This window comes from Neofelis nebulosa, chromosome 2, assembly GCF_028018385.1.
Source record: "Neofelis nebulosa isolate mNeoNeb1 chromosome 2, mNeoNeb1.pri, whole genome shotgun sequence".
Taxonomy (NCBI): Eukaryota; Metazoa; Chordata; class Mammalia; order Carnivora; family Felidae; genus Neofelis; species Neofelis nebulosa.
In genome coordinates this window covers 213,422,777-213,438,033 of record NC_080783.1, presented here as the reverse complement: position 1 = coordinate 213,438,033, position 15,257 = coordinate 213,422,777, and the positions used below count along the sequence as shown (strand labels likewise).

At 56.2% G+C, this 15,257-nt stretch overlaps 1 protein-coding gene across 1 annotated transcript in view; it reads left to right on the top strand.

Moving 5' to 3' along the window:
- Positions 1-15,257, top strand: part of TNFRSF1B (TNF receptor superfamily member 1B) — a 32,788-nt gene extending 17,531 nt beyond the window's left edge. Inside the window, exons 3-10 of the mRNA XM_058719051.1 lie at positions 264-392; positions 1,062-1,211; positions 1,668-1,761; positions 2,166-2,404; positions 2,934-3,011; positions 3,965-3,999; positions 9,949-10,156; positions 13,286-15,257. Coding sequence (XP_058575034.1) covers positions 264-392; positions 1,062-1,211; positions 1,668-1,761; positions 2,166-2,404; positions 2,934-3,011; positions 3,965-3,999; positions 9,949-10,156; positions 13,286-13,566 — 1,214 coding nt within the window. The 3' untranslated portion in view covers positions 13,567-15,257. The remainder of the gene's footprint in view (positions 1-263; positions 393-1,061; positions 1,212-1,667; positions 1,762-2,165; positions 2,405-2,933; positions 3,012-3,964; positions 4,000-9,948; positions 10,157-13,285) is intronic.

Sequence of the window (15,257 nt, the reverse complement as noted above, 5' to 3'; positions counted from 1 at the left end):
ACCAGTAACGGGCAGTCCCATTGGCGGAATCCCAGGCATCTGGAAAGAGCAGAGGGAAAAGTATTTTATGAGCATCAGGGGTTTGGAGATGGAGTGACAGCTGGGACCTGCAAGATGTTGGACGACTCAGTGAAGGACTTGGAACCCTTTCAAAGAGCCTTCCCAGCCAGGCTTTAAGACGCTGGGACTCTGGGGAATGGTGGATGAGCCCGGGGCCCCGGCAGAGCTCCCACCCCACTGACCTCTGGCCCTTGCTTTCTCAGGCTACCATGCACAGTCGCTGTGCACCGAGACCTCAAATACCGTGTGTGCCCGCTGCGAGGACAGCACCTACACCAAGCTCTGGAACTGGGTGCACGAGTGCTTGAGCTGTGACTCCCGCTGCACCTCTGGTGAGTGGGTTCAGAGCCGGGGCTGGGCCCTGACACCTTCCCCCGGCCGTTGAGCAGCCCAGCCCCTTTGACTCAAAGTTGGCTAGGATCACCCCAGGCCAGGTGTTTTCGTGCTCCGGAGCCTGGGGCTGTATGGGTACAGCCCTTCCCTGTTTACCAACAGCATTTTTTTTTTTAAGTTTAGTTATTTATTTTGAGAGAGACAGGGACAGTGTGAGTGGGGGAGGCACAGAGAGAGAGGGAGTCAGAGCATCCCCAGCGATCTCTGCACTATCAGCGTGCAGCCCGACATGGGGCTTGAACGCACGAAACCATGATGAGATCGTGATCCAAGCCGAAACCGAGAGTCGGATGCTTAACCCTCTGAGCCACCCAGGTGCCCCATCAACAGCATTTTCATCTTCTGTCTCACCAAATCCCCTTTCACGGCCCCATGGGCAGGCAGGCCAAGGGCAGCCGTGAGAGAACTGTGCCCGCGAGACCGCGGGCCTTGGCACTGCGTGGCCAGTGTTCTTCTTGCCCCGTGCTGGGGCGTGGGGCAGTCCACCAGCCTGCTGGAGACCAGAGCTCTCTGTGGGTGGCGGGTTGGCTGGGCGACGGGGTGGGCACGGTGGTGGGCAGGGCCGGCGGAGGCGGGAATAACCCTGGGTTGCCCTCTCGCTCTCGTAGACCAAGTGGAGACTCAGGCCTGCACTCCGGAACAGAACCGCGTCTGCACCTGTAGGCCGGGCTGGTACTGCACGTTGAAGAGGCAGAAAGGGTGCCGGCTGTGTGCGCCCCTGCACAGGTGCCGCCCGGGCTTCGGCGTGGCCAGGCCAGGTACGGGGCTGGAGCCAGTGGGCCTCGGGGACCCCGCTGGGCCTCTCCTTCATGGGCACCAGCCCATCAGCTCAGGCCGGGAATGTCAGCACTGGTGGCCAGCTGCCCGCCCTTTCCCCCTACCTCCTTTCCTCCGGCATGCCAAATTAGGCTCCTACTGTGCACTAGGCCCTGGGGATCCAGAGATGGGTCAGCTGAAGCCCAGGGTTACTGGAAAATCGGGTGGTGCCACGGAAGATGAACCCACGTGACCCCGGAGACCAGGAAGTCACTAGATTTGGTTAACCGTCAACCTCAGCCCGGTGGGCACGCGCACACACACTTGTGTGGTTTAAGGGATGGAGGTGAGGACGGAGGTCCGTAGGCCCCTCAGACTTCCCCCGGGACTCTTGTGCCAAGGCCCAGTCGTTCTGCTAAGTATTTGAGTTGGCGACGGGTTCCAATTTTTCCTCGAAGGAACTGCAACGTCGAATGTGGTGTGCGCTCCCTGTGGCCCAGGGACGTTCTCCGACACAACGTCGTCCACAGATGCCTGCAGGCCCCACCGGATGTGAGTGGCTGGGTCGATTGGTTCTGGAGGAGCAGGGAGGGCAGTCTCTGGGCGACTGTGGGGTCTAGAGCACAGACTGGCCATGCCATGGTGCCTGAAATCCCCGCATTCATTCCCTCGGGTGGAGGCATTGCCGAACCCCTGTTCAGCTCCTGGGTGGGTTTATCCTACAGTGGGTGGGTGGGCCCAGCACAGACAGCAGGTGAGTGGCATCCTTGCCCTGGCAGTCAGCACTGCGGGGGGGGGGGGCATGGGGAGAGGTGGGGAGGGGACAGACAGGGGCGGTTCTGAAGGGTCGTGTGGCACGAATACTCTCTCCTCCCTCCTGGCTCCCATGAGTGAGCCCAGCCACGCTGAGCCCTCAGGCCTCTGTTGTGCCCTGACCAAGCCTCCTCCTCCCTCAGCTGTGGCTCAGTGGCCATCCCTGGCAATGCAACCATGGATGCCGTCTGCGCTTCTGTGCCTCCTACCCTGAGGATGGCCCCACGCCCAGCCCCCACGTCCCAGCCAGCGTCTACACTATCCCAGCAAGTGGAGCTGACTCCAGGCCCTCGCACGGCCCCTAGCACCTCCCTTCTGTTCGTGATGGGCCCAACCCCCCCAGCTGAAGGGCTCAGCACGGGCGACATCTCTCTCCTCATTGGTAAGTCCCAGGAGGGCTCCTTCAGCCTCCCTGCGTCCCTTCCCCTGTTCGAGCTCCGAGTCTCTCTGAGAGCCCCCTGCAGGCTGCTCTGCTCTGGGAGGCGGGTGGTGAGGCTTGTCTTCTTTCAAGACCTGGTGCTGTCACGAAGAACTGCCTGGGTGGGAGAGGCAGGGTCCGCGTTTTATCTGCAGGCAGAGGTGGTTTCCTGGTTGCCGTCTCTGATGAACTCATTAGCCGCTGGGCTGGGCCAGGTCACCCCATGGGCTTCCCTTCTGGGATTAGGACTACCTCAAGGCCAGAGGTCTCAAACTGGTGACCCTGGGGCTGGATGTGGCCAATAGACATGTCTTGTTTGGTCAGATTTTTTGGTTATTTGTCTTGTGATTAAACTTGAGAGTCTCTGGACAGGGCTTGCCCCTCCTGTGACATCCCAGGCATGTTTGGTCACTGACTTAGCTGCCTGGCTCCCTGGTATGTTTGAGTTTGCTTTCTGCAGTTGTTTGGAGCTTTTTTTTTTTTGTCCTTCTAGGACTGATTGTGGCTGTGACAACCTTGGGTCTGGTGATCATAGGGCTGGTGAAATGTGTCATTATGACCCAGAAAAAAAGTAAGTTTTCATTCCTTTTTCTTTCATGCATTCGTTCTTTCATTCATTCATCTGTTTCTTCAGGACACATTCATTCATTCATTCATTCATCCATTTGTTCAGGACAGATTCATAATTCATTCATTCAAACATTTGTTCAGGACACATTCATTTATTCATTCATTCATTCATTCATCCGTTTGTTTAGGAAGCTTTTCTGGGGTGCCTCCGGTCAGTCCAGTGCTGGGCATAGCTTTGTGGGTCAGACAGCTGGATAGGGCAGCCCCTGTTCTGTAGGAGCTCAGAGCCTGGGGTAGAAGGCAGTGCCACTAACTTACCTACTAAAGAGGCAAGATGCGGGGCACCTGGGTGGCTCAGTCGGTTTAGCGTCCAACTTTGGCTCGGGTCATGATCTCATGGTTCGTGAGTTTGAGCCCTTCATCAGGCCCTGTGCTGACAGTGCAGAGCCCGTCTCTGGATCCTCTGTCTCCCTCTGTCTCTGCCCCTCCCCGGCTTGTGTTCTCCCTCCCTCCCTCTCTCTCAAAAATAAACTTTAAAAAAATTAAAAAAAAAAAAACAACCTTTAAAGAAGGCAAGATGCCACAGAGCTGTCCAAGGGGGTGGGAGTCTAGGATTGTGTCTGGAAATCCCGGGGGAGTCAGGCCTTCTGGAGCAGGTGGCATCTGAGCTGAGTCAGATCTCCACGGGCAGACGTGTGTAGGAAAGAAAAGGCACGCTGAGGAGAAGGCACGGTGTGAGCACATAGGGGGACGCCGGAGAATCGTTGAGTGTGGCAGAGAGGGTGGGACACGGTCGGGCCGTCTGGGGAGTTGGGGAGGGCAACCGTGCACAGCCCCCAGGGCCAGGCCTGCTCTGGCTGGTTCCGCTTGGGCCCCATGCTGCCCTCCTAGTTAGATCAGGTGTGGCCTGAGGAAGCCATGCTCCCTGACTTGTCGCCTCTCTCTTCTTTGCAGAGAAGCCCTTCTGTCTACAAGGAGAAGCCAAAGTGGTGAGTACCCCCTCTGCCCCCCACTCCTCCTCCTCCTCGCCAGTCTCCTTACTGGTGGGCCATGTCGTGCCCACGGGCACTGGTGCATTCTGGGGGTTGGTCTGTCCATTGTCCGGGGGTGCGCAGCCCTGGGAGGCTGAGGAAGGGCCAGCCGGTGTCTGTCCCTGGGGGTTAGGCAGCCCTCTGTGGGCTCAAAGAGGCTGCGAGTGTGAAGGGCACCATCAGAGCACAGGGCGCTGGCGGTGTCAGCGGCAGGCACGTGGTCACGGACGCATAGTGTGACGGCGGGCAGATGTGAAATGGCGCATGACTCCGTGTCCTCGCCATCAGAAGGAAACCATGTCTACTCAGCCCAGCCTGCAGGGCAGTGCCATTCGCTCAGTGGCAACAGTTGGCAGGCTGTCCGTGACCTTCACAGAGCGCTTCCCCGTGGAGCCGCGCTGGGGTACCCTGGTTTTCCAAAGAGGGCCTGGCGTCGTCTCTGGGGTTGAGGTAGAGGCGGGAGTTTGGGTCCCAGACCCTGGGCCCTGCTCTCCACTTCGATCAAAGCAGCTCACCTTTGATCCTTTTTAAAAAAATGTTTTTTTCATGTTTATTTATTTTGACACAGAGACAGAGTGTGAGTGGGGAAGGGGCAGAGAGAGAGAGAGAGAGAGAGAGAGAGAGAGACACACACACACACACACACACACACACACACACACACACACAGAATCTGAGGCAGGCTCCAGGCTCTGAGCTGTCAGCAGAGAGCCCGATGTGGGGCCTGAACTCCTGAACTGTGAGATCATGATCTGAGTGGAAGTCGGATGCTTAACCAACTGAGCCACCCAGGTGCCCCGATTCATTCATTCTTTCTTTCTTTCTTTCTTTCTTTCTTTCTTTCTTTCTTTCTTTCTTTCTTTCTTTCTTTCTTTCTTTCTTTCTTTCTTTCTCTTTCTTTCTTTCTTTCTTTCTTTCTTTCTTTCTTTTTCTTTTCTTCCTTCCTTCCTTCCTTCCTTCCTTCCTTCCTTCCTTCCTTCCTTCCTTTCTTTTTTTTATAAATTAGGGTGTGTGAGGGACTTTTGTTAGAGACAGACCACTGACACAGTAGTTCATCAGTTTCTTATCAGGAAGGCCTTTGCCTGAAAGTGACCGAAAACTTAAGGATGACTTAAAGCAAAGGGGCTTTGCTTGCATCGCAGAGTCGGGGGGGCTGACAGCTGCTGGAACAGTTGGGTTGCATCCTGTGAGGTCGGCAGGACCCCAGGCTGCGCCACCTTCAGCGTGTTGGCCTTTGTTCTCTTGCTTGTGGCCTTGTATCATAAGATAGTGGGCCCCACTTTGCATGTGGCCTCCAGGTCTGAGGCAGGAAAAAGACAGGAAAGAGAGTGGCCGGGCCATTGATGGTGCCTTTTATCAGGAAATCAGACACTGATAGCCCTGAGTGGGCTTCTCCTTCCCTCTCATTGGCCAGAGTGGTGTCGTGGGGACCACCCTTAGTTGCAAGGGGGGGGGCTAGAAAAGGGGGGGCTTTGCTTTCCCAGCCTCTGTGGTGGAGGAGGGGAGGGACAGGACTTGGAAATGGGTGCGGGGTGACCTAGGACACAGTGTTTGCTGCAACCCCGTGCCTGGTAGGCAGGGCAGAATTTTTACCCACTTTACAGATGGGGAAACAGAGTCTGAGGCACTCCCTCCATGTCCCCTGTCCTGCTTGGGCAAGGTTTCTTGACTTCAGCAATTTTGATATCTGGGGCCAGATCATTGTTTGTCACGGGGGGCTATCACCCTGCATTGGAGGCTGTTTGGCAAGATCACCAGCACCCCCACCAGATGCCGGGAGCACCGTTTCTCAGGACCAGTGACCGAAAATGCCTCCAGATACTGCAAAATGTCCCTGGAGGAAGGACAGACTTGCCCCTGATGGAGAACTGCTGTGCCAGGGAAGAAGCTCAGCCCTTGGTGGCCCAGTGCCCAGGGTTTACACAGGGAGTTGGACTTGGTAGGGACTAGAGACTGATCTCCCCTCGGGCAAGAGAAGAGGTGCAGAGAGGGAAAGCGGCTTGTCCCAGGCCACACCGCAGTGTATCTCTGGACCCCTGGCCCAGTGCTCTTTGACCTGCCCTGCAGTATTTCAGCAGATGCACGTTCTGGTTTGGAGGTTCAAACCCTTTCTCCTTCCTCCAGCGTGCAAATGCCACTCCTTCCTTTTTCTCTGGCTTCAGTTCAGCGATGCTGACAGCTGCTGCCGGGTGGCACTGAGAGCCAGCACACCCAGCAGCCTTGCTACCACATTCTGTCTCCCCACCCAGGGTTTCCCAATACTCAGTGCGCTGAGGGGTGTCTCGGGTGTGGCCCCAGCAGCCTCTAACTTCCCCTTTCCGTTCACGGAGTTTCGTGTTCACTGAGTGTAGCTCAATTATCTGTAGAGTGTGGTTGAGTATCGCGCCCAGTGGTGTGCTGGTAATCGGCTCTCTGGGCAGGAAAAAAACCCAAAAGAACCCAAAAACCCGAGCTCGAATTTGCGGTGTTTGCTCCCCCCATGGCCGGTCTCAAGCTGCCGGGAGCTTGCTGAGTGTGCAGCCGGGAGGAAGCGTGTGAGCCCGCTGCTCCTGAGCCCCATGCCAGGCCTTTTGCCTGTCCCCTGCCACCGAACCCTCACGCACCCCTGTGAGGCAAGCATAGAACCAGTTCCATTGTGCAGATGAGGACCCTGAGACCGAGCGAGGGTCAGCAACCCGTGTTAAGCTTAGACCACTAGGTAAGGGGCATAGCCCGGGTTCGAGACCCAGTCTGAATCTGCAGGCTTTGCCCTTATCCCCCAGCAGGGCCCGAGCTCACAGGGTGGGCGTCTTCCTAGGTGCCCTCCAGTGCCCAGGCTCCCGCCCCTGCGCCTGTCATGCTTAGCCTGCGCCCACTCAGCCGGTGGGCAGAAGCCCCCGCTGAGAGGCCACCGGGTGATGCTCCAGACCTGGGCCGCTGGGATTGGGAGGGGGGAGACCCAGCTCCTCCCACCCCTCCTGCTGCGGAAGTGACTGGCCGGACGGTGGCCTCCCTTTGGACAAGGCCAGCATACCCACGTATGTGAGCTCACCCACAGTCAGTCACTCCCACGGACACACTCACACGTGGGCTCATGTTTAACAACGAGACTGAGCACCTGGGAGGTGCCGAGCGTGTGTGCTCATGCATTGCTTAGTCTCACAGCTGTGCTGACACCCAGACAGCATGATTATTGCCCGGTTTTTATTTGGGAAATAAAATTTGGGCTCAGAGAAGTTAAGTGACTTTCCCTAGGTCACACAGCTAATGAGAGTGGCCAGAGACACAAGCCTCTCTGCACCACCCCCAGCACGTGCCCTCACACGTGCTCCTACACACACAGACAAGTGTGTGGGATGTTTTACCTCCCCCCCCACACACACACCTGTGCATACAGAGGTGTGAGCCTCGTGAGCACACACGCACACAGGCAGACATGGAAGGACCTGGCTGGTGGCTCTGCCAGAGTCTCTGCCTCTCGCCATGTTGGGGGCTGGGCGTGCTGGAGGCTAGTGGGCTGGAATCCTGGTTTTTGAGTGAGCTTCCTCCATACTGCCCCTCACTGGGGTCCCAGTCCAAGGAACAGGACTCAAGGATGCATCTGCCCCACTCAGAGCCTGCCTGAACTTTGCAACTTGTGGCTTTGGGAGAAGGAGGCAGATCGTGACCTTTGGGGGTTCCTGCTCTGCCCAGCCCCAGCCACAAGTAGAGCAGCAGGAGACTGGCTCCCAAAAGCCCCTTCTTTGGGGTTTTAAGGAATGCCATTTGGGTGCCCCTCTTGTCCCTCCTTCCCCTGCCTGTCCAAGCGCAGAGCAAGGGTAGGAGTGCAGCCCAGTAGCCTAGATCAGACCACCTGGGCAAAGGTTCAGCCTGAACTTGAGATGCCCTCCATCCCTGCAAAGCCCGGGGCCGTGAACCAGGGAGGCAGGACGCAGTGGGAAGCCGGCATCACTGCTACACGGATCTGGGCTCATTCCGCCTCCACCACAGCCCAGACCGGCTGTGATACTGAGCCAGGGACCCACCCTCTCTAGGACTCTGTGGCCTCAAGGGACAGCTTGCAAAGAAGATCCTTCTGTCCTGATGACAGAAGCAGGCTCAGCTGTGGGAGAGGCCGTGGCCTTGGTGGGCGGGGCAGGGGCTGGGTGGCCATAGTGATTGGCCAGAGAGTGGACTGCTCAGAGAGCGCTTGGGATTGGACTGCTCAGAGAGCGCTTGGGATTGTCAGCCTTTCCTGGGGAGTGGGACCCAACACGCCTCCACCCCTATGGCAAAGGCCTTCCCTCTTACCTTACTAGGCCATGTCCCACCAGCCCTTCCCTTGCTTTGGTCCTCATTCCCCCCGGGACCCTCTCATCCTGCACTGGTCGGGGGGCCAAGGGCAGCAAGTGAGAACGTGGCCCCTTCTGTCTCCTTTCTTCCTGGGATCTAGCAATCACCCGGGACCCCGAGGCAAAGGCTTGGGTGCCTATTCAGTTGGTGTGGGCAGGCGACAGGCTCTGAGTGGAGTTTCTGGGTGCTCCCCAAGCAGGAATACGTGGAAACTGGCACCTTGTCTTGGGCCTCCAGACCTTGAAAACCCAGACACTCGGGAAAGCTGTCAAGGGTTTTGTAGCCCACCTTACCATGTCCTAATTGTGTGACCTCAGGCAAATAACTCAACCTGTCTGGTTCTCAGTCGCTACATCTGCAAACACTGGGCTGTTAGAAGTATCAATATAGTGTTTTAGAAGGACTTCGGCTCAGTGCTTGGCATTGAATAGCAGATATCAGCTAATGCCTTATTATTATTGTCGGTGTTAGTTATGTTCTTCTGTGGGGAAAAGATATTAGGAGTTAGTCACAGAGCAGGCTTGAGGAATAGAATCTGGAAAGGGTTCCTGACCCAGTGTGGCCCAGGGCTCTAAATAAAAGGGCTGTCTACTCTGGAATGATGGATTGAATACAAGGGCCAGTGAACGTTTTCCGTGAAGGGCCAGACAGTAAATATTTTAGGCTTTTGGTCGTATGGTCTCTGTTACAGCTACTGAAACCTGGCGTGGTAGCAAGGAAGCCGCCACAGATTTGTACATCAAGCAACGAGAGTGGCCGTATTGCAATACAGTTGCATTTATGGGCGCTAAAACGTAAAGGGCACGTAATTTTGCACGTCACAAAATATCATTCTTTGAACACTTTTTTCAATCATTTAAAAAATGTAAAAACCCTTCTTGGCTCACAGGCTGTCTGTACAAAAACAGTAGCAGACCAGATTTGACTCATGGTACTAGTTTACCCCCACCCCCACCCCCCACCCCCCGCCTGATTTAACAAACCCTTGTGTGGAGCTTTACGGTGTAACAGGCCCTGTCCTGAGCACCGTACAAATATCCAGCCGTTGAATCTTCCTGACAGCCCTGGGAGGTCGGCTTATAACTCCCCCTTGATATATGAAAGAAAGGAGGCACAGAAAGGTTAAGTAACTTGTCCAAGGGCACACAGCTAATAAGTGGTGGAGTCATGATTTTGTACCCACGTGGGTGTGGTTCCGTGCTCTTGGCCGTCAGGCTGGACCACATCACCCTGTGCTGTTGGGGTGACCTTAGGAAAGTCACTCTCCTCTGGGCCTCTGTTTCCTTATGCGAAATGAGGCTGGAGATCTTGCCCCACCTCCAGGACTGTTTGGTGAGTGGTCCCACCCTCTTAGGGCTCCCGCTCCAACAGAGCAGCCAAATGCTAATCACAGAAATCCCGCAGAATCCCGCATCCCGAAAGCGAAAGCGCCGTGTGTGGAAAGCAGGTTCAGGTGTGGGCAGAAGCGCTGTGTAAACTGTGAGGGTGCTGAGGCCACGGGGGTGCAGAAGGGTGCACGGGTGTGAGCAGGGAGAGGGAGAGGAGGACGAGCCGGCTGGTGGGCTGACTGCTCTCGCTCCTCTCCTGCCTGTCCAGCCTCACCTGCCTGCTGACAAGGCCCGAAGTGCCCCCGGCCCCGAGCAGCAGCACCTGCTGACCACAGCGCCCAGCTCCAGCAGCAGCTCCCTGGAGAGCTCCGGCAGCACCACAGACGGGAGGGCGCCCACCGGGACCCGGCTGCCCGCACCAGGCACGGAGAAGGCCGCCGGGTCTGGGGAGGCCTGGGCCAGCTCCAGCAACTCAGGTAGGATGGGGGAGCCCATGTGGCTTCACCCCCCGCGTCGTGGCTCTTCCTGGTTTCTGGCTTAGCCGGCCCCTCCTGGGCCTCCCCCGTAGGGCAAGGCCTGAGCTCCTAGCAGGGCATTGGATCCCTGCCTGGTATTATAATACATAAATATGTAACATAATATTATATGTTGATATCATATTTTCACACCATTATTACATCTTGTATAATGCTTATCGCGTAGTATATAGTATTAGATAACATGTAGTATTATAGTGTTATATTCAGACCTATTCTATTTTATAGATGGGGAAACTGAGGCCCAGAGAGGTTGAAGAGCTTGTTCAAGGCCACACAGCTAGTATACGGAAGAGCCAGGAATACCCCCTGGGCTCCCAGGCTCCAGAGCCCTGGGGTGGAACTCTGGATGAATAAATGGTATTTTTAGGGCTCCACTCACTGTGGGCCATTGCCCAGTCCTTTGGACCTGAAGCGTCAGGACTGTGGAGACCTCGTGGGTGCTGGAGAAGCCCAGGCCCCATTTACACAGGATACATTTTGCCCTGGACCCGGTCTGTGACAGGGGTCCAGAAAGCCTGGGGCTTCCTTGGTGTATTTTGTAGCGACAGGCAAAGCCCACTGGCCTGCATCTGTCCTTCTCGCCCTGGCTGGCGGGAGGTCAAGGAATGACAGTGCGCTCGGGTCCTTCCCGGATGCCCTCTTGACCGCTCCGGTGCCGTGAGGATCCGAACAGGCTCCTTAACCCTGCCTCAGTTTCCTCATCTGGAGATGAGCCCAGCATCCCCTTGGCAGGGCTGCAACATCTCTTCCTACCTGATTGTGGGACAGCTCCCTCCATCAGGACCGCTCCTGCCCCGGCTACCCCCTGCACGGAGGCGCCCCCACCGCCGTGTTCCCCTCACCAGTGCGATGTCTCGTCAGCGCCCCCACCCAGCCCAAGAGCTCCCCAAGGAAGAGACATAGCCCATGGTCCTAAACTTTTGTTGAATGAGGGAACGGAACTCCAAATACAAACCCCTGGTCTTTGTCCAACTCTTGGTTTCATCTTTCTGATTTCCTGGTGACACCTCTCCTGCAGTCATCCTGGCCCCTTGACCATGTCTGCCCACCCCTCCTTCTTCCTCCTCCTCCTCCTCCTCCTCCTCCTCCTCCTCTTCCTCTTCTTCTTCTTCTTCTTCTTCTTCTTCTTCTTCTTCTTCTTCTTCTTCTTCTTCTTCTTCTCCTCCTCCTCCTCCTCCTCCTCCTCCTCCTTTTCCTCCTCCTCCTCCTTCTCTTCCTCCTCCTCCTCCTCCTCCTCCTTCTCTTCCTCCTCCTCCTCCTTCTCTTCCTCCTCCTCCTCCTTCTGTTCCTCCTCCTCCTCCTTCTGTTCCTCCTCCTCCTCCTTCTCTTCCTCCTCCTCCTCCTTCTCTTCCTCCTCCTCCTCCTTCTGTTCCTCCTCCTCCTCCTTCTGTTCCTCCTCCTCCTCCTTCTGTTCCTCCTCCTCCTCCTCCTCCTCTTCTTCTTCTTCTTCTTCTTCTTCTTCTTCTTCTTCTTCTTCTTTTCCTCCTCCTCCTCCTCCTTTTCCTCCTCCTTCTCCTTCTCTTCCTCCTCCTCCTCCTTCTCTTCCTCCTCCTCCTCCTTCTCTTCCTCCTCCTCCTCCTCCTTCTCTTCCTCCTCCTACTCCTTCTCTTCCTCCTCCTCCTCCTCCTTCTCTTCCTCCTCCTCCTCCTTCTGTTCCTCCTCCTCCTCCTTCTGTTCCTCCTCCTCCTCCTCTCTTCTTCTTCTTCTTCTTCTTCTTCTTCTTCTTCTTCTTCTTCTTCTTCTTCTTTTCCTCCTCCTCCTCCTCCTTTTCCTCCTCCTTCTCCTTCTCTTCCTCCTCTTCCTCCTCCTCCTCCTTCTCCTCCTCCTCCTCCTCCTTTTTAATGTTTATTTATTTATTTTTGGGGGGCGGGGCAGAGAGAGAGGGAGTCTGCCCACCCCTCCTACACCCTGCCACTTCTCTGTTCCCTACCCGACTCTCTGGTGTCACCCGCACTCTCCCCTTCTCTCCTCCCACCCAGTCACCTCTCTCTCCTGTGGAACGTGTGGCTGTGCCCCCTTGTAGTCCCCCATCCACCCCTGCAATGTCTCATTCACCATGTGCAAAGGCCACGGTGACTGGGTGACATTTGGGTGCTATGGAGGCTCAGGGTGGAAATTTCCTTGAGGCCCCATGAGTTCAGCCCTCCCTCCCCTGGCCTGTCTGGGGCTGTTCTGAACAGAACAGCTCACTGGCCCCATCCTCCTTCCAGGCTTCCCTGGAGTTGGAAGCGAATGTCCGTCCGGCCCTCCCCACGCACCCCAGACAGCACACGTGTTTGGGGACTTGGCAGGTCCCTGCAGGAAAAACAGGGACAGCTCTCACTCTTGGAGGGGTTATCCCGTGTCCCCTCTCAGCTTATCCAGCATTCAGTCCCTCACCAACTAGCTGGGAAACTCAGATGCCCCCAGGGCTGGGCGAGCAGGTGGGCCGGAAAGTAGGCAGATATCCTGGCCTCAGTGGTGAGGACAAACCACCCCTACCGCATTCTGGAATCCCAGAATTAGGAAATGACAGAGGCAGGCCTACACGGAGGAGAAAGATTTGGGGCAAAAGAAACTATCAGGCTTAGTGTTTCCTCTCCACAAAGGAGCAATTTCCAAACCCTTTGATGTTTTTTTCATGTTACACAGATAAGGGGCCAATGACAGAAGGCTGTCGCCTTTCCAGAGTTGGTTTGGTCAGGACTGTGGAGGCTTCCCGCACTTACGGGAAAGTAACTCACCCTGGTCTCTTGATCACTGTTCTGTCCCGTGTACTTCCTGCCCCTGCTCACCTCTCTGAATCTCTGTGGGGGCATGTTTTGTTCCTGGAGCACCTTCCCCTGCTTTGTGAACTGGCTCCTCCCACCTACAGGGTGAGTTGGGCTGGGAATTACTTGGCAGATGAGGACACTGGAAATGCAGGCAATGAAGGTTGAGTTGCCCAAGATCACGTGGCCTCTAGGCTCTTCGCCCGGTGCTCTTGACCCTCTTGTCTTAATCTGTCTCTTGGGCAGGGGACAGACTGCAAAGACATCCCCCTGCAGACCCCTGACTCGCTGCCCTCCCCCATCTTGTGTTCAACAGAGCCTTCCTCTGGCAGCCATGGGACCCAGGTCAACGTCACATGCATCGTGAATGTGTGCAGCACCTCCGACCATGGCTCTCAGTGCGCCTCCCAGGCCAGCTACACGATGGGGGACGTGGATGCCAGCTCCTCCGGCTCCCCAAATGACGAGCAGGTCCCCTTCTCCAAGGAAGAATGCCCTTTTCAGTCTCAGCCAGGGGCCCCGGAGACTCTGCTGGAGAACCCAGAGGAGAAGCCCCTGCCCCTTGGTGTGCCTGATGCTGGGATGAAGCCCAGTTAGCCAGATTGGCTGGCATGAGTTGTGTCACGGCTGAGGTGGCTGTTCCCTGGTCCTTCTGGGCCCCCACCCCCTAGGACTCTGGCTCTTTCTGGGCCAAATTCCTTTAGTGGCCTTCGCAGCCTCAGCCTTCCTCTCACCTGCTGGCAGAAGGGTGAGGCAGGGAGAATCGTGGAAAACCCGTCCTGCATGGTGTGCTTCCTTCTAGAAGGCTGGCTGACATGCACATGCTGGGCAGCCTGGGGCCGGCGCCTGCCTCTCTGAGAGCTGTCCTCCGGCTGGTCCTGTGAATTGGGCTTCTGGAGCCCTTATTTTGTTTTTTATCCTTGGACGCTTCCCAGCTCTGGCTTCCTGGGAGGCCCCGGCATCCCGGGGAAGAGGGACTCTGTGTGAGTCATCCACGGAGAAGGGGCAGTGCTTTAGCCCGAAATGCTGAGACTGCAGGGTGCTCCCAGCGGGGGCGGGGGAGGGGGATGTCATCGATCAGATGGTTCTATTCAGGAGGGGGCGGCCACCCCTGATGGGGACAGGGGTCCCCCAGTTACCTTGCACCACCTCCAAATCTATTCCCGCCAGCTTCGCCTCTTGAACAATGGTGTGAAAATGAGACACCCTGAGGGCCCGGCCCAGCGACCTGCACGAGTATCATAGCTTGGGCAAAATGGCAGACCTCTAACCGAAACGTGGGGCAATTAAAGAACAAAACAAAAACCCACCCCGCATGCAAACAAGCCCGCAAAACGACAAAGCCGAACTCGAGACTTTGCTGTTCTCTGCTTTTGACCTTCACTCCCGACTTACCTATAGCTCCGGTGCAAGGCCACACCTCCTATCAGGGAATTTCAGGAACCAGAGATGACTGAGGCTCCCCGCAGCCGTCTCTCTCCTCCTACCTCAGCCTGGACCTTCCTCTGCCTCCCTGGGAGGTACTTCTCCTCCCCTTACCCCCTTCACTGTTCCTGGAGTCCCAGGCCCCAGGGAAACCCACGGGGCCACTTGGGTATTGTGCCTGCCATGATCTCAAGTGAATGTGAGATGCTGAGAGCCAGTTTTGTGTGTGTATATGTCTGTCTGTCTGTCTGTGTCATGTGCTGTTGATCTGTGTAACCATGTTGTTGGGTTGAATGTCCTGCCTGAAGCAGCTCAAGCCAACAATTTTGTCAAAGGATTCTTTTCCATTAAAAAGTCAGTCCACTTCCCCCAGACACATGCCCCAGAGCCCCGCAGAGCGTGGACATGTGTGGCCTTGACTGGATTCTGGAAGGAAGACGGGACTCCTGGAGAAAGAAGCCAGTTGGGGCCCAGGGACTTGGATCCCTTGTTGAAAAATTCCACTGGACTTGAACTTGGCAGCTGAACTTTTGGAAGGTAGGAGAGTCCAGTCATTACCATCCAGAGAAAGTAACAGCTTCCCAGAAAATCCAGATTCCCCTAGAGTCAGGATATTCTACTGCCTGGACTGGCCAGGGTCTCTGCCCACATTGGACGCCGTGTGGCAATGGAGCGTGTCTGCCCCCTGGTGGACCATCCTGGGAAGGCCTCAGGCCTCACTGCCATTTCCTGGGGAAGCTCTGAATTGGAAGGAGACCTCTCTGCATGTGACCTCAGTTCCCAGGCTTGTGTGGATCCCAAGACAGAGTTTGCACCGTATACTGGACAGCGTTCCTGCTTGGAAATAAACCTTTTGTTTGTTA